The sequence below is a fragment of the Lepisosteus platostomus genome, unplaced genomic scaffold (assembly GCF_059453375.1).
Source record: "Lepisosteus platostomus isolate fLepPlt1 unplaced genomic scaffold, fLepPlt1.hap1 Scaffold_101_H1, whole genome shotgun sequence".
In the NCBI taxonomy this organism is placed as follows: Eukaryota; Metazoa; Chordata; class Actinopteri; order Semionotiformes; family Lepisosteidae; genus Lepisosteus; species Lepisosteus platostomus.
Window position 1 is genome coordinate 165952 of NW_028291482.1, and position 17637 is coordinate 183588.

At 41.5% G+C, this 17637-nt stretch overlaps 1 protein-coding gene, 1 long non-coding RNA gene and 5 other non-coding genes across 7 annotated transcripts in view; 1 reads left to right on the forward strand and 6 right to left on the reverse strand.

Annotated features, from left to right (window-relative positions):
* LOC148637978 (uncharacterized) overlaps nt 1-1323 on the reverse strand; it is a 130388-nt gene extending 129065 nt beyond the window's left edge. The window contains exon 1 of the long non-coding RNA XR_015931127.1: nt 1210-1323. This is a non-coding gene — a long non-coding RNA (uncharacterized LOC148637978). The remainder of the gene's footprint in view (nt 1-1209) is intronic.
* A 404-nt stretch (nt 1324-1727) lies between these two features.
* Nucleotides 1728-1801, reverse strand: trnan-guu (transfer RNA asparagine (anticodon GUU)). Its single transcript has one exon. It is a non-coding gene; the product is annotated as a tRNA-Asn (tRNA).
* A 1559-nt stretch (nt 1802-3360) lies between these two features.
* Nucleotides 3361-3432, reverse strand: trnaw-cca (transfer RNA tryptophan (anticodon CCA)). Its single transcript has one exon. It is a non-coding gene; the product is annotated as a tRNA-Trp (tRNA).
* A 4497-nt stretch (nt 3433-7929) lies between these two features.
* Nucleotides 7930-8011, reverse strand: trnal-uag (transfer RNA leucine (anticodon UAG)). The gene has a single exon. It is a non-coding gene; the product is annotated as a tRNA-Leu (tRNA).
* Nucleotides 8012-13120: 5109 nt separating this feature from the next.
* Nucleotides 13121-13208, reverse strand: trnay-gua (transfer RNA tyrosine (anticodon GUA)). The gene is given in 2 exon segments: nt 13121-13156; nt 13172-13208. It is a non-coding gene; the product is annotated as a tRNA-Tyr (tRNA).
* A 753-nt stretch (nt 13209-13961) lies between these two features.
* On the forward strand, nt 13962-14952 carry LOC148637995 (histone H4-like). Its single transcript, XM_088623414.1, has one exon. The coding sequence runs from the start codon at nt 13963-13965 to the stop codon at nt 14272-14274; it is 312 nt and encodes a 103-aa protein (XP_088479540.1). The 5' UTR covers nt 13962; the 3' UTR covers nt 14275-14952.
* On the reverse strand, nt 14585-14640 carry LOC148637996 (U7 small nuclear RNA). The gene has a single exon (XR_015931128.1). It is a non-coding gene; the product is annotated as a U7 small nuclear RNA (small nuclear RNA).
* Nucleotides 14953-17637: the final 2685 nt, after the last annotated feature.

A 17637-nucleotide genomic window follows, 5' to 3' on the forward strand; every position in this document is an offset into this window, starting at 1 on the left:
TCAAACCGGGGTTGTTGCGGCCACAACGCAAAGTACTGACCACTATACGATCACAGCGAGTTACCGAGACACACGCGGCAGGGCGGAAAGGGCTGTGCTCTCTTCGTGTGACATAATTCGGAAAAGTCCTGACGTTGCATTTCAACTGAGCCCCAGTATACATCGACCCTTCGACACTCTGAGTGACAACTCTCTTGCGTGTTTTCTCATATTTATGTAGTTTGCTTGCATGATGCCGGTGAAGTGGAAATCTAATAAGTAAATTGATTCTTAAAAATGTAGAGAGCTTTGAAAAAATATATTGGTGCTTTTAGATAATATATTTCAAGGATGTAACTGCTGTGCTACAGTGCGTGCAGAGAACGGGGAAGTTTTAGAAGGGACCAAGTGCTGAACTTTTTTACAGCGCAACGTCTTATAAAAACCCTGTACTGCTTGTAACAAATTGAGTCTCTGGTTGCACTTTGCAGGGCTCCCAATATTGCAATATTGAAATAAAGACCTTACTCAGGTGAGAACTCTCTCTTGTGGCTTCCTTGATAGTTATATTTCCATGACAATTTGAGGGCTCGTCCGGGATCACAAACGTGAGCGCGAACGGCTGCTGAAACTCTATCCGGACCCGGACAATTTTAGCAAATTGGACGAACCTCGGAGGATAAACTGTTTATCCTTCCAGAGACGCGTCTGGAGAATTGGCAGCTGTCTGACGTCAGTAAGTGATCCTTTAAAATTAATAGTTATATTTCCATGACAAGAGAAAAACCATCAACACCCCTACCACCTCCACCAATCCTAACCTTGTTTTTACTATACTGTAACGACCACTAACCAGCCCAGACCAGCTCCGAAGAGGTCTAATCAGTCCCAGCAGGTGGGTGATAATTACAAACGCCGCCGCACGTGTTAATTCTCTTCAGACGTCTTACCGTGCGGCAGGCTGCATTATTTAAGCCGCTCTTACTCGCATATCTATGCTCGGTATTGAGTTCCCTACTTGTGGCTCTACCTAGCGTTTCTTGCACTTTGCCTTCTGGATTTTCTGACCTCATCGTTTTGCCTTCGGACTACGTTTCTTGCCTTGCCCCGTGGATTGTTTACTACCTGTGATTATTTTTGGTATCGACCCTGTTGCTCTTGTCCCGACCACGTATCTGCCTCCCGTTTTGGATTGTTCGCCACCAGTGCTGTTTACTGATCTCGACCTACCTTTCGCCTCCGGATTACGACCCAGCTCCTGGATAGCTCTGTCCGCCTACTCACCGCCCCAGGTATCCTGCATCTGCATTGGATCCCTTTCATCACAACCCAGCCTTCGATACATATACCCTCTGACCTTTCCCTTTCACCCCTTTGCATCCTCAGCTAACATATTTTAAAATTACAATAGACTGTATAGTATTTATGTTTAAAATTAAGGTAAATATATCAAAATCCAACTGCACAGTGCTATTGTAAGAATGCTTGTCAAGTTCTCAAACAAACCTGCATTGTATTTTTAAAATATTTCAGCAGAGGATTCAACTGGAGTATAAATGAAGATTCGACGATAATTTTTTTGACTGAATATGGTTTTCTGGGGAGTTGCAATGTTGGGCATTATTGGACATTTCCCGGTGACCCTGACACGTGTTAAACACTCGCATTTCCTGCAAATATTAAAATGGTTAAGGTTTCGCTGAGAAATCCAATCGACTGAAGACAATGTTTATATTGCAAAAGAACCCCGTCCCTGGGTGGACTCGAACCACCAACCTTTCGGTTAACAGCCGAACGCGCTAACCGATTGCGCCACAGAGACTGACTGGTAAGGTCATTTCTCGAATCACAAGTTTTCGGTTAAAACAAAAAACTCTTCCCGTTTATTTTGCCAGCCTGTAATATTTCTTCTGCACTGATAACCAAGAATTGAATTTCATTTTTCGCAAGCTGTGTGAATTTCATCAAAAACAAGTTTTCCAGAAAGGAAATGAACACATGCATTTAACGAAATCAAGCCCTTTATGATTGCCTGAAATGAAACGTTCTGTACTACAAGATAGGAAGAAAGACACGGCTGGGATTTGAATCTCGGTTCTTTTGTTTAATAGAGAAGCGCTTTAACCAACTAGGCTACGGTGACAGGACAACCTTCACCTTTTACAGCCGCTTGGACACACCGCTCTGAGACATCTGCGTTCAGTAAGCGCTGAACCTGCTCTCAGAGCAAATTGCCTCTTTTACATAGCAGCCCCGACACTGAGAAACGAAGAGAACTGGCTTTTATCTGCCATTTTCATGTCCAATGCGTTTGACATCTCCCAAGGGCGACAGAGTTCTTTTGCGACACTATTTCTTCTTCTTTTTTATTTCTGTACGCTTTGATAAAAAACGAGAAATCGTGCAACGGAAAAATGTCTTTTTTTTCATAGAGAAAACGTGCACCAGGAAATGTTGTGTTGAGAAGAAATGATTTAACATGATACGTGACCTAATTTATCGGAGCAATTGCTCGACCAGCAAGATCTGGAGAGGTTGGAGAGTCTGGTGGATGTGATAATTATACGGTGTTGTGGAAGAAAACAGTCTTTCTTTGAATTCTCAGTCAATCGGAATTTCAGTGCGAAACATAAACCCCTTGTCTGATTTAAAGAGATTATATTTTAAAACTCATAAAAATTCAGAAAACACATGTTTCTCACTTTGAAATTTTAGACGGAGCGGTGCATTACTAGTAGCGGCGCTGAGCACACTATGGGGGAATTCGGGTCATGTGAAATGCCAGCAGTTTAATAAACAACGCGTCTGATTTCAGATCATAAGATTGTAGGTTCGACTTCGACCTGGCTCGTGTAAATTTTATTCAAGCTCCTCAGTAATAGATGTATATTATGTAATGAACCGCACCTGAAAGCAAACGTTGGGTCTGTTTCCTTTGTTTTCCAGCATGAAATAGCAAATCGTTACAAAAAGCACCTGCTAATGTCCAATAGCGGGTTTTGTTTTCAAATTACAGTTTCAGGCTTCAGGCACTTTTTAATAAAACAAAAGTGTCCGGAAACTCATTAACTTTCAGGTTTGCTTGAACCTGTATTAAAAAAAGTTATCTGAAACTTCGGGGATTCCATTATCTGATGTAGCTGTCTCTAAAGTTGGGCGTGATGTTAAGCAGATGTGAACTGTGCCTTTTCTCTTAAAAAAAAAAAAGTTATTTTTTCCCCTCCACTCCAATGCTGGAGACTGTAAGCCTGTGTGAGCTCCACACTGCGTGTCCTGTACTGCTCTATTTTGTTTTGATTATCTATGTGGTGTACAGATAGAATTCAACTGCATGGGGTGAATTCCGTGTTCAGGACCAGCAGAACCTGAAAAAGTAACAGCTGACCTCGACATGATTTGAACACGCAGCCTTCTGATCTGGAGTCAGGCACGCTACCATTGCGCCACGAAGTCACGGTTGTCAGTGCTGTTGAATTTCCCAAAGGAGACAAATCAGCTTCACAAAAAAAAAAATCTCCTGTGAAGAGCGCAGCTCTCCGAAGAGAGTCTCTTCTTCCCAGACCACATTTTATTCTTCCTGCGCAGCTCTTGTGCAGGTGTTGTTCTCAATTACAGATCCAGGAACACTGATTTTTTTTCTATTTTTTTTTTAATTAAGTACCCCATGGTGCAACGGTAGCACGTCTGACTCTAAATCCCCAAGTTCATTTTCCAAGTATATCGGAGTCAACTGATACTGATCAGGTTCTGCTGCTACTGAACCCGCAGTCTTCACCTTAAGGTTCAATTCCTCAAGCCTTTTGACCTTATATGTCCATCCCTTCTCGTCAAAACTCGTATTTTCACAGAGTACCCTTCAGAAATCGCAGTATAGAATGAAAAAGCTCCAGTAGATCTCGGCCGCTGTTGGTGATTTTCCTTTAAAAATAAATGAATCTCTGGAAATTTTACGGAGTGTATCACTTTCACTGAGACCGAGAAGTGTTAAGCTGTACATGAGTCTTTGTGGTTTGGTTGTTAACCAAAAGGGTGGTGGTTTGAGCCCTCCCAGGGACACTATGAGCCTTTTAATGTACACACCCGTCTCACTTTATCTCCACGGCCGGTCTTGTACCGCAATCAAATACAGAGCCCGTAGGAGGCAGTAAGCTCGCATATATAGCTCACTGTGTATATAATGAAGAAGCAGAGGTTAGTTTCTCATCTGCGCGTTACAGAGCCTTACGCAACTCGTACTGTACCAACAGCTAGGGTTTGATCCCTGCACGGGCTATTAGTTGAAAAGCCATTGTAAATGACGTGTAAGAGATTTATAGATACTGTAGATCAGTGGTTCTCAAACTGTGGTACGCGTACCGGCAGTGGTACGTGGAGTGCCACCAGGTGGTACGCCAAATGACCCTGGAACTGTGTAGTGTGCAATGAAAAATCGGGACGGGTTTTCATATTTTGTATTTTAATACTTGTCGAATACGCAGCCTACATACTACGATACAGTGCGTGCTAATACTTCAGTGGACACAAGAGATACTCTGTAATTCTATACCACTCTATAGGAATGCGTGCTACGGATGCAAGTGACCAATTGTATTTAAAAAAAGCTATTGTATCTCCAGCAAATAGGGAGAAAGGAGAATGTGCGTGATTTTGGAACAATGCCAACATTGTAAACACAGGAATGCATAGAAATACGTGCTACGAACGCAGGCAATCTTGTGAGCACACGAAAGCGTGATAGAAAAATATTTAAGAACTGTTCGAATTTGAGAAAAATACACCGAACGTCTCTGTGTTTCGCTCCCATGCACATGAAATAAAAACTTTAAATAAATACGGAAATAAAAACGGAAACGCGGAAAAAGCTTGCGGATTGCTAAAGCAGGTAAGCTACACTATTTTTGAAGAACCTTATTTACCGTTGGCAAAAGAGCTGACACGTATTATGTGTGGAAAAAAAGCTGCTAAACAGCTCGACCTGCTGCCCCCCTCCCCCTGAAAGACACAGTCATTCATAGAATTATTGAAATGAAGGATTATATCAAACGTACACTGATAGAGCGCGTTAAGATGAGCAGATGTTTTTCACTGCAATTAGATGAGTCTGTAGTTGATTTGGCCAATTTGCTCGTTTACGTTAGATACGAGTTTGAGGGTATGTCCCATGAAGACTTTCTGTTCTGTAAACCGCTACCAACAGGAACTACAGGAGAGCACATATTTCAGCTTCTGAATGAATTTATCGAAGAGAATGACCTCGACTTGATAAAATGCGTCTGAGTTTGTACAGACGGTGCTAGAGCAATGACAAGCCGACATAACGGTGCAGTTGCAAGAATTAGAGAGGTTGCTCCAGAAATTAATGTACGCATTACAACATCCACCGCGAGACCTTTGCCGTCAAGAAAATGCCTGACGATTTAATATCTGTTAGACTCTGTTGTGAATTGTATCAAGGCTCGAAAAATTAATTCACATCTCCTTTGCTCAACTAAATAGGCTCACTCCTCTCACTGAAATGGTGCTTTTTTATTAGTTGTTGTTAATGTTTTTTTTTCTGTAAAATACTTTGAGAAGCCACCTTTAAAGGCGCTATATCAAATAAAGTTCATTATTATAATATTTATTATATGTATGTGTGAGTATGTGCACGTACACTCATGTTGGTCATTGAGAATTTCTGGGGTTCCTATGAGATGATGACTTGTAGGTGGTACTTGGATGCTTTGGTTGGATTAGGGATGGTACTTGGTCCAAAAAGTTTGAGAACCACTGCTGTAGATACTTTATTGATCCCATGAGGGAAATTAATAAAGCTTATCCAGCTGGCTTTTATGTTTCACACTAAATTGCGATCTTGAAACCAAAATAATTAGAAATATGGAACACAACCATTGTTCTCCAAGAAGGAAAGCTGTTTAACACTGACGTCACTCCTTTTTATTTAACCCAGATTGTGAAGACAACTCCACCCTATCAAAGGAAAATGTTGCACAAAAGTTGGAAAGGACACTCTGAATCCATCTGTACTCTATATTTGATTTCCCGATCCGTTCAAGGCTGCTTGGTGCTTCGCAAGCAAGTCATGTTCAGGGAAGAAACTCAGCTTAGAGAACTACTGGTGCATTTTCACTCATTGAATTTGATCTTTGTACTCTCTTTTCATTCTCAGCTATAATATTTCAAAATTACAGTTTGGATTTGTTGGAAAACTTCACAGGCATTATTAAGTTAGGACTGTACAATTGTATTTTAATATCTTGGTATATTAACCTTCATTTTAATATGGATGTAACCATAAATGTTGTACTTTTGTCGTACATTTTAACTGAGGACGCACGACGACTATTATACCTTGTGATACATGCAAGACATCTGTAAACGAAGATGTAATTAGTCAAATTGGCAATTAACAGAAAACCACAATTGTATAATATTATTTCTCTATGTCGATGATCAGTTGAAGGATTTGAAGAAACTATATATTATTCCTCGATATCGATGATCAGTTGAAGGATTTGAAGAAACAGCAGCGATAGCAGGTGATTTTGGTTTTGAACCCATCTTTACACCTCAATAATCCATTTGTCCTCGAAAAAAGAAAAGACAGGCATGTTTTGAGTCTCATAATGATCATCTTCTCGATCCAAAGAAACATATAAATTTGATTCCTTCCGTAGTATTTTGGATTTTCTTACGAAGATCTCACGAAGTATTGCCAGGATCTTTATTTAGCGTTCGGTAGTGATAACACTGCTGATATTGATTGAGTAGAAATCTATGATGTATTGACAACTTTATCTGAAGCGAGAAGTCCTAGAACGCTGTCTATGAAGTGTTAGGATTCATACCAAGATATACTTTTTGTTTTCAACCCAAAATGCTGCTATTGCATTAATCATTATATGAACTATACCCGTTTTGGTAGCTTCTCTGCATGATTTTTCAAAACTGAAACTAATTACAAAATTATTTAAGATCAACCATGACAAAAAATTATAAATCAGGACTAATATTAATATCAACTGATGTTACTACAGAAAAAAAGATTTAACTGAAATATTAATAAGACTATTTGTGATTATGTCACTTCTCTGCTTCAGCAAGGTCAATATAAGACTCTGAAAGTAGTAAAGCAAAACTGAACTCAAAATGATATTAGGAATTCTGAGTGATATCTCCATACAGGTAATCCAACAGAACATTGAAATATTTGAATATCATCTCTCTGTATATTGCGCTGCTTTTAACCTAGAGTAAAACTATTGGATTGAAGGAATGCTAACCGCTGGGTTGAAATGTATAGTTGTTATTTGGAGAAATCTGTAAACTCGTGATCTTATATGTTTTAAAAGACAGCACAGGAAAAAACAGTGCTGATTATTTTCCGGAGACGGAGCACTGATGACCTATCCGAGCTTATCGATAAAACCCACCCAGTGGATACTCTAGCAGAACGTCAAAAAACATTCACCTTTGTATCCAAAGAAACCACAGGAACAACATCAGGTAGCACAATCAATTCCCCTTTTAAATCTTTCCTGTAAGGTATGCTATGTGAATTCATGAAGTTAATCCTCTGATCTCTTTTGAGCACGAACAAAGTATTTCTGATGGAGCGCTCTGTTCAAAGATTTAATAAGCTTTACCCCTGCCAACGATTCGGCGTGAAGAATTAAAAGTTTCACAGACAAAAGCAGCTCACCACCACAGCCAATATTAAATTTACTTGCTGGTACACTATCATGTGCACTGCCTCAAAAGTGATCTCGGCAGATGTTGTTCCCTACATAAAGCTGAACGTGCCAAAAATAATTTTTGTTGAGAAAACAAAATATTTTTTCTGCCTTGATGTTAAGCCTGTCTTTTAGAAAGTCTATCTCTAAACACCTCCCGCAGCCTAACAAAAAGTGGTTTTACTGATCGTATTGCAGGTCTTAAAACACTAACATTTGGCAGCGGTGGGATTCGAACCCACGCCCCCAGAGAGACTGGAGCCTAAATCCAGCGCCTTAGACTGCTCGGCCATGCTACCTTCCTCCATGCCCATCTTCCTCACATTCCTGGCTTGGAAAATGCCGGGGGCTTCAGCTCTTGTCGTCGGATTTAATGATATCATGACATGTGGAAGTGACTGCACCTTCATCTTCCGAGATGCTTTCAATAGCACAAATGCTACTTTCACCGGCACAAACATAGCAATAACGAAAGAGGTGGGTTTCATCCTTTGTGCTGTTTGTAGGGGTGCAACTCTACATCGATCTACTGACTTGAAGAGCAAAAATCAAAATCCTCTGCTATTACTGTTGCTTTTTTCATAGTTTCTTTAAATCCTTCATTTGAACATAGATTTTGAAGGATATTGCTGATAATACCACATAAATTGTGGTTTTCTTGTGATCGCCAATTTTTTTCAAATACCAGCCTTTTTTACAGTTCCTTGCGTGTTTCACAAGGTATAATAGCCCCCCTCGCATCCTCAGCTAACATATTTTAAAATTACAATAGATTATACAGCATGCATGTTTACATTTATATTAAAATTAAAGTAAATATACCAGAATACATACAGTGCTAACCCAATAATTCTTGTCAGGTTCTCCAACAAATCTGCGTTGTTATTTTAACATGTTTCAGCTGAGGGTGCAACAGGAGTATAAATGAATTTTCCCGCCAGCCGTTCAAAGACCAAATTCCATGAGTGAACATTATTTTCTCAGAAGCTGCCGGTATTGGACTTTGCCGGTGGTAATGAATTATGTCCACAACTGTTGTAGTAGTTCCTTCTTGAAATTCGACACGTGCAAAGCACTTGTAATATCATAGGTGTTAAAGTTTACTGAGTCTATTCGAGTCATGGTGTGTATCCCTGCCTATCATTGGGAGACGGGTAGCTTTTTTACACTCAGATTCCAATCTTCAATGCTTTGTGTCAGAGCTTACATAACTTTCATTTTCTCACATTTTCTGACGACTGTTCCAAAGGGGCACCCTGTCAATTCTGAATACTTTTAAAAAATCTGCCTGCATGTTTGATTATTGTCATTTCATTTAGAAAAAGTTCAATATTGATCATAACTAAAGAAAATAATGATCACGAACAAAAAAGGGATAAAGATGCGAGTCGATCTTGAATCACAGCTGGGTGACACGGTCTTCTGTTCTGATATGGTTGTACGAGAACAGGAGGAATCGCCAATCTCCTATAGAACATAAGTTGAATCAGGAGTGAGACATTTCGTATACTCGTGCATATGTCAACACCTGACCTACATCGTAAAACTAACATTAAGTTGTCAGAGACATTCATTTATATACAAACAAGAGAGAGACCAAGTAATAATTCTACATTAGTTCAGGTGGGTAAACCTGAACTAACTAACTAATAAGCCTATTAATAATTCTACATTAACGTGTCCTACACTGATCAGACTAATTGACATGGTCTGATTCAGAGCCTGTGCAGTTCGTGCTAATTACAACAAGGACAGTTCTGAACCCTCATCACCGAACTGAGCACAAGTTCAGCTGTTCTCCAGTTTTGTTACGCATGGTTTTTCATTGCAATTGAGTTCAGAGCTGGAGCTGAACTCCAGACAGTACAGTGTTTTGGGTAAGTTGTCGAAATTCGCATGAGGCTGCAGACAACTTACCTAAAGTGTGTTCTATAGCTTTCAGGTGGAGTTCATTTATATAAAAGAATGTAAGTGGTATAAACGAAACAAGCCAGACGGCAGTCCAACCTACAGTATAATTTTCTGATGGAAGTCCTGACACGTTATTCATTACGCCACTGACCCTGCTATTGTAGTGCTAAAATAAAACACGTTTTCTACATTTATGTCTGTTTAAAAATTACTATCTAAAAAAGACAAAGGGTTTGTGTGTCGCGCTAAAATTCCGCTTCATTTCGAATGCAAATAAAAACCATTTTGTTCCAAGAAATCATAAATTTGTCACATCCTTCATACTACTGATAAGTATACGAATAAATACTCGGAAGAAGCCGCTCAGGTATTAGAGAGATTTAAAATCGGATCGGAGGATTTAGAGTCCAGACTGCAAACCAACAGCTGACACAGGTCTTTTATAGAACCGTTTTGATTTCCTCTACTTTGTCCCCGTGACGTCACTGTCCTGCTCACAGCCGAGCCCGACACACGTCTGGTTTCTGTCGCTGGGCGCTCACCCTGCAGTCCATGCGGGTCCTGATACCCCAGTACAATGACGGGGACACTAAACTGTAATCAGGTGCCGTCCTTCAGCTGAGACGTAAAACCGAGGTCCTGAATCTCTGTGCTCATTCAGGAGAATGGTGGTGGTGGAGGGGAGTCCCCATTACCTGTAAAGCGCATTGAGTGGAGTATCCAGAACAGCGCTATATAAGTGTAAGCAATAATGATGATGATGATAATTATTATTATTATAATGTAAAATGCAATAAAAAAATCAAACTTTGATTCAAAATAGATTAATGTAAAAACTGATAAAGCTAATGCTTTTTTCAGGGCTATATCTACTTTTTTTTTAAAAAGCGAAGTCTGTCGCGATTGTGAGAGTTAGAGAATGTGTTCCAGCGGGTGCCTTCATATCATGAGCGTCAGTCTCGCCCGTAGCTGCGAGAAGGTTAAAAGCGCACAAGTGATCTGTAGACGATGTTCGGGGAAGAAATAATTCTGTTTTCAGCACAGGGAGTGAGAATGAGCTCAGCCCGGCTCCCAGCAGAATGCATTCTGGTTTGGTTGCTGTTAGACTGTGCGTCTGAGGCTCTTTGGATCGCAACGTAAAAAAAACAATTGCTCACATCGTGTGACTTCCACGACAGGAAGGAAAGATATCACTTTAAAAAATCAGAACTGAAGATTTGGATCCTGGGCCTCAACTTCGAACCCCTCCAATCTGGCTTCCGTCAACTTCACAGCACAGAAACCGCCCTAGTCAAAGTCACCAACGATCTCCTAATAGCTTCTGATTCTGGTTCTCTTTCCATACTCATCCTTCTTGATCTCAGTGCTGCCTTTGACACTGTTGACCATAACACCTTGCTTTCTCGTCTTGAGACTGTGTTTGGAGTCTCTGACACTGCCCTCAAATGGTTTAAGTCTTACCTCACTGATCGCTGTCACTTTGTCTCTCTCAATGGGTACAGGTCTGAAATCGGTCTTGTCAAGTCTGGTGTCCCCCAGGGCTCAATACTGGGCCCCTTGCTCTTCAGCATTTACATGTTCCCACTTGGTCAGCTTTTAAGATCACATGGCCTCAGCTTTCATTTTTACGCTGACGATACTCAAATATACATCCATACCAAACCCGACACTGACGTGGCTGTCTCTATTCTATCTAAATTCATCTCTGACATAAAAATTTGGATGACTCAAAACTTCCTTCATCTTAACTGTGACAAGACTGAAGTCATGCTTATTGGTACCCCCCATCAACTTCGTAAAGCCAGTCCTGTAACCCTGTCTGTAGATGGCTCTGTACTAGAGCTTCAATCAAAATTGAAAAACCTTGGGGTTATATTCGATTCTGGCTTAACATTCGACCCACATGTACAGCATACTGTCAAAACATCTTTTTTTCACCTTAGAAATATCGCAAGACTACGCCCTATGCTATCATTAACTGTGGCTGAAAAGCTGATCAACATATTTGTATTCTCCCGAATTGACTACTGCAATGCTCTGCTCCCTGGTGTATCTAAATCTACTCTGAACAAGCTGCAGTATGTCCAAAATTCAGCAGCCAGAATCCTGACCAGGTCTAGTACAAGTGTTCACATTACTCCTATCCTGGAGTCCTTGCACTGGCTTCCGGTCAAATTCCGCGTAGACTTTAAAATCCTCATGCTCACCTACAAGGCTTTACATGGCTTGGCACCTCAATACCTGTCTGAACTTTTATCGCCCTACTCCCCACCTCGCAACCTCCGCTCTTCAAATTCTGCCCTCCTTACTGTCCCCCAAGCCCGTCTACATTGTATGGGCGACAGGGCCTTCTCCTGCTATGCCCCCAAGCTCTGGAACTCTTTGCCCAAGGATATTAGAGAGACACCTTCTCTAAACTCCTTCAAATCCAGACTCAAAACCTTCTTCTTCAGAAAAGCCTTTACTTAACTGGTTCCATTCTTCACCCCTCTGCTCTTCTTAATACCATCTTCCACGGTCTCCTCTATTTTTATTGTTGTATTGTTGTAATTATAATTGTGTCCTGTCTTGTGAAATTTTCTTATTTATTGTTGTAGTCTTCTTATTTATTGTTATTGTCATCCTGTAAAGCGCTTTGAGAAGCCACCTTTAAAGGCGCTATATAAAATAAAGTTTATTATTATTATTATTATTATTATCAACTTAAAAATAAACAGAGTTTAACGACAGGAAATTGATTCCAGTTGTCAGATCACGTATACGCATACCTTAGCTTTGTGCAACAACCTGAAACTTTCAGGTACCATAAATAATATTATTGCTAAACATATGCCATTCTAATCTGCAATCTGCATTCTAAAAATGCATTAAGTCCTGTTCTACACCTGCATGCTTTGGAAGCGCTGGCCTACCTGTATCAAAATATCAGATTGTGTTTCTGCAACATTTCGTGCATAGTACGCCATCTTATCTAAAACAGTCACAACAAGGGCTTTACATGCAGTCTGGGGTATTTTCCCCTTTTATATTTTTGCCACTTTATATCGAACCTGTTATACTCCCAGAAGTGCACAGTAGCTTGTACTTAATAAAAATGTACAATTCACCGCTGGTATAAACAGATGTGTGCCGTGTTTGCCTTTGTAAGCATTTGTTTAAAAAATAAGTTCACAATACGATAAAAACACAGAAAGCACAAACTTTATAATACAACGATACAAAATCAATACCAAATCATTATGCCAATTAAGTAACTATCCTTTGAAAACAGAGAACACCTTTATATCTACAAAAAACTTGACATTTGTATGTATTTTTGAATTACAAAGCAGACAGTCTAGTCCCTTAATTCAAAGATCAGATCTTGGCCAAAACAAGACAATCAGACGTGGGCTGAATTCGGAACAGGAGCCTTTGCTTAGTCGATTATTGAGCTTTTGATCAATGTCTGAATAAAACGTTTTTAACTCTTTGATTAAATTACACAAAAATCACCTTCCTTCGAGCCAGAATCAAACCAGCGACCTAAGGATTCCTTGTTGACTCCACTACAGTCCTCCGCTCTACCAACTGAGCTATCGAAGGGATGCTGTGGCATTGCTTTCAGGCACATACTGCCCAATGAAGTAAAATGTGAAATGGGTGATTTAAATCCCACTTCGACATCAAGTTTCCAACTCGTTTCCTTAGTCTCATTTACCTTGAATTTAAGCCACGAACCAGAATTCTACTGTATAAACTTCCAGGGATATTACAAAATGTTTGATGGGGCATCAATCATTACAGGCGGAAATTGATTCCTTTTTTTTCTCGAGGGATCATATTAAACATTTCATTAGTCTCGAGAGGAGGATCACCATGAGACACAAAACAAACAGTTTCTTTCTGTCTTTATTAGAAAGTAGCGTTTGTTCTACATTAATAATATTTTCGTGAAAATAAAGAAGTTGTAAATTTTAAAAATTTATATCTGAATCGAAATGTGGTTTTGAGTTAAATATTAGCGTGTTCATGTAATTAGTTTGTGTTTGTCATTAATATATATATATATTGCCATGTTACTAGAATTTTTAACTGAAGTTTACTAGTTGTGTTTTTTATAATGATTAGACATTTGAATACAATATTGTATATAATGTATAATTTGAACTACATATTGTTAAGGTGTGAATAATTGTATATTTTAAGAATACATTTCTAAAACAAATCATTGGCTTTATTTACTAGTTTCTACACCTATAAAAATCTTTCTTTGATGTCTAATAGACATCAAAGAAAGATGTCTATTATACATCAAAGATGAGCAGTGTGTGTCGTGTTCACAGCTGATAACTAGAAGATGTCTGGAAGAGGCAAAGGCGGAAAGGGACTCGGGAAAGGAGGCGCTAAGCGTCACCATAAGGTTCTCTGTGACAACATCCAGGGAATCACCAAGCCCGCCATCCGCCGCCTGGCTCGCCGTGGGGGAGTGAAGCGGATCTCCGGGCTGATCTACGAGGAGACCCGCGGGGTGCTGAAGGTGTTCCTGGAGAACGTCATCCGCGACGCCGTCACCTACACCGAGCATGCCAAGAGGAAGACTGTCACCGCCATGGACGTGGTGTACGTGCTGAAGCGCCAGGGCCGCACCCTGTACGGCTTCGGAGGCTAAACAGGAGCGGAGCTTCACTACCGGACCCCGACGTATAAACCCAAGTGACCCAGTGACATTTGTCACTGCTGAGGTTGCTTTATGGGTCTATTTTCTATGCTGATCTGTGCTGATCAATTGGAAATCAAATGCAAAAAAGACCCGTTCCCACACCTAAGGTCAAATATTAGGAATCAAAACTGCTCGAGTGTATGGAAGCACACAGCTTTATCAAGATTTCCAAGTGCAAGATCTTTTTATTCATAAAAGACCCTATTTATGTTGTATGAGCAATATTAATATTAATACAGAATCTTTTTTCACCAAATAAATGGGCTTCCTGACTTCAGAAAGCCTTCTAGACAAATACTAAAAGAGCAAAAATTCAATTTGGTAAATGAAATGAAAACACATTCCCTACCAAACCTTGAGTACAGGCCATTCAGGATGATAATACAAAACCATTTATAATTCAACAAATAAAACCTGTCAACTGGTAATCACCACTTATCATAAAAAAATAAGTAGCAATACACAGTAGGGGACTCTTGGGTGCAAGTTAAATCCATGCAAGAAGGGGGTGTAGTGTTATATTTCCAAATCAGATATGCAAATGAGAGATCTGGCCCAGCCAATCTCAAAGCTCCCTTGGTCTGGAGTGGAGCTGCTCCCCTCTTCTAGTTATTCACACTGGAGTTAGGTTACATATTAGCACATTTCATCTAACAGTTGCTGCAGAAACAAAAACGTAAACAAATGACCTGGAATGTGACCACACCTATTAGAATGTAGTTCAACAGATAACTTGTAAACCTTGTCATAAGATTTTTTTTGTGCTACAAAATATACTTTATTCCGCAAAAAAAAAAAACATCTCAAAAGGAACATCTCACTCATATTAGCACTCCATGGAATAAAAAACAACGGCGGAACGGAGATTGATTGTCCGTTATCAATCTTTGCAAGTGGGGGTGGATTTGCGCAATTAAGAGAGTCCCTCCAAACCTACCACTTGCTATTGTCCTTTAATCCCTGTATAGGGCCCAAAGTCCATTCCAGCACTCCCTCGCCGTGGGGAAACCCCATTTGGCGACGTGGTGCTTCGTCCTCCTCCTGAGGTCCGCCAGGATCCTCTCCTCCAGCTCCCTCGCCCCCCACTTTATGTTGTGCCGGATGAGAGTGTTCCTCGCCTTCCACAGTCATTGTTTTGTGAGGGACAATAGCAGCCCCCACAGGTCCTGTGTCCCCTTGTCCAGTCCGGTGGGTGCCAGCCCCCAGCAGAATGTACTGGTAACTGAGCACCGCATCCTTTCCCAGGAGTTGCATAATGTTGTCCATTCTGCCCCACACCGCCTTGGCGAAGAGGCAGCTCCAGAACACGTGCTCCTGAGTCTCCTCGACAAAACACGTGTCCCGGGGGCAATGCGGATTCCTGGTTAGCGAGTGTCTGTAGAGAACCTCTCTGGTAGCCAGTCTCTTGTGTACAGCCATCCAGTTGAGGTCCTTCAGTTGGTTGTCAAGTTCTTTGGGCTGTGTCCTTTCCCAGACTTGTCTGGGAACCTGCAGCCTTTCGTCAGCGACCAAATGCCCCCTCACCTCTTTGTACAGGGCTCTGTGGTTGGTGCAGAGCTCTGGCTGTCTCGTGGCCTCGTACCTCCTGCTCCACTTGACAGCGTGGGTGTAGAACTTCGGTCGCCTCTCTGCCTTGGGCCCAGTGTTTGACCACTGGACCAAGTGCCTCATCGGGACGGAGAGCCACAGCCTGATTCTCCCTTCGTCCATTCCCTGGTGAATGTCAGCTTGTCCCTTTCATCTTTCAGGTGGACCTCCTGTAAGAAACAAACTGAGAAAGACTTTGAGACCAGATCATGAAAGACTCCCCATCTTTTCACCGGGTCTCTTAGCCCTCTCACGTTAGTTGTTAGAAAGGTAAGTTTCACAATCATGATTAAACAAGTGAAAGTTGAACCTCCTCTCTTTGTGCTTACAGTGGAAAACTTGGGAGTCTACATCTGGGCACTGTTTAGCCTAGATGTAACTCCTCTCGTTCGGGTCCTGGGGGGAATATGCTGGGCTCCCTCCAGGTCTCGCTGGGGACTGAAAGGTAAACATGCTGGACAGGTCCAGCCCTACCATCAGTCCCAGCTCCAGGGCGGCTTCAAAGTAATCTTGTCTTCCTCGAGGATACTCTCCGCCACCGCTTCGGGAAGGCTTTTTTCTTCCCTTTCTCCAGGAGTTTCGGGGACCTCCAGTTGCTCCTGGGCCTTGGGGGAGGTGGGCTCCACTTCCTGGGCTGCCTCTTCCTGTTGTTCCTGGGCCTCAGGGGAGGGGGTTCCGACTTCCTGGGCTGCCTCTTCCTGTTGTCCCTGGGCCTCGGGGGAGGGGGTAACCTCTTCCTGGGCTGCCTCCTCCTGTTGTCCGTGGGACTCGGAGGAGGGGGGTTCCGTTTCCTGGGCTGTCACTTCCTGTCATCTTTGGGCCTCGGGGGGGGGGGTTTCCATTTCCTGGGCTGCCTCCTCCGGTTGTTCCTGGGCCTCGGGGGAAGAAAGTTCCGTTTCCTCTAGGACGAGGAAACGGTTCTCCCTTACCACTGTAGGAAAACCGGCTCAGGGACGCCAAATATGTAAGAAAACCGGCTCAGGGACGCCAAATATGTAATCATAGTGGCTCTCTGAAGGCACCAGTTCTGTAGGGTTTGGGCATTTACTGAGACAATTATTAATTGTAGCAGTAAATCACAAAGTTGATTCTTTTGATGGCTTTAGAATCCAACCATGCGACATAACTCAAACAACGCACACACACAGGTACTAATACACGAGGATACATTTATTAATACATAAAATATGCATGTAAACCTAACAGATCTTATCGAGAGGGTTATCAGAATACAAAAGATATATATTCAGTCAGTTACGAAGTGTTACACATATCAAGAGGACATACATTCAGTATATCATTCATTAAGACCGTTTCGTAAAGTGAACTTGGTTACAACTTCTACATTAGATACTCAAAACAAGAACATAACTCTTAGGAATTAAATTGATATCAACTGGTTGGGATTACAATTGAATTCTCGAGCAGTAATGCAGTGAAGTTGAATACTCATCCAATCTCTGGGGATTCAGATCTCCTGCGGGCACAAAGAAACAGTTGCAGGCTGTTGCTGTCCAATCTGCGCTCTCTGGCTCGGTGCCAGGCTGTGCTGTGCGGCTTGCGATGGTGCGCTGCAGATGCTCACTGACCGGCTAGTTAGTGTTGGCTTTAACTAGCAAAGTTTGTGCACAGGAGAAAAGATGACTGTGGGTCCCAGCAAGTCAGGAAGAGGACTGGTTCGTTCCTGATGAAGAGCTAGTTCTGAATAGTGATTCAGCTGTCCAC

Coding starts and splice junctions, on each gene's coding strand:
- LOC148637995 (XM_088623414.1), top strand. CDS start 13,963: ATGTCTGGAAGAGGCAAAGGCGGAAAGGGACTCGGGAAAGGAGGCGCT.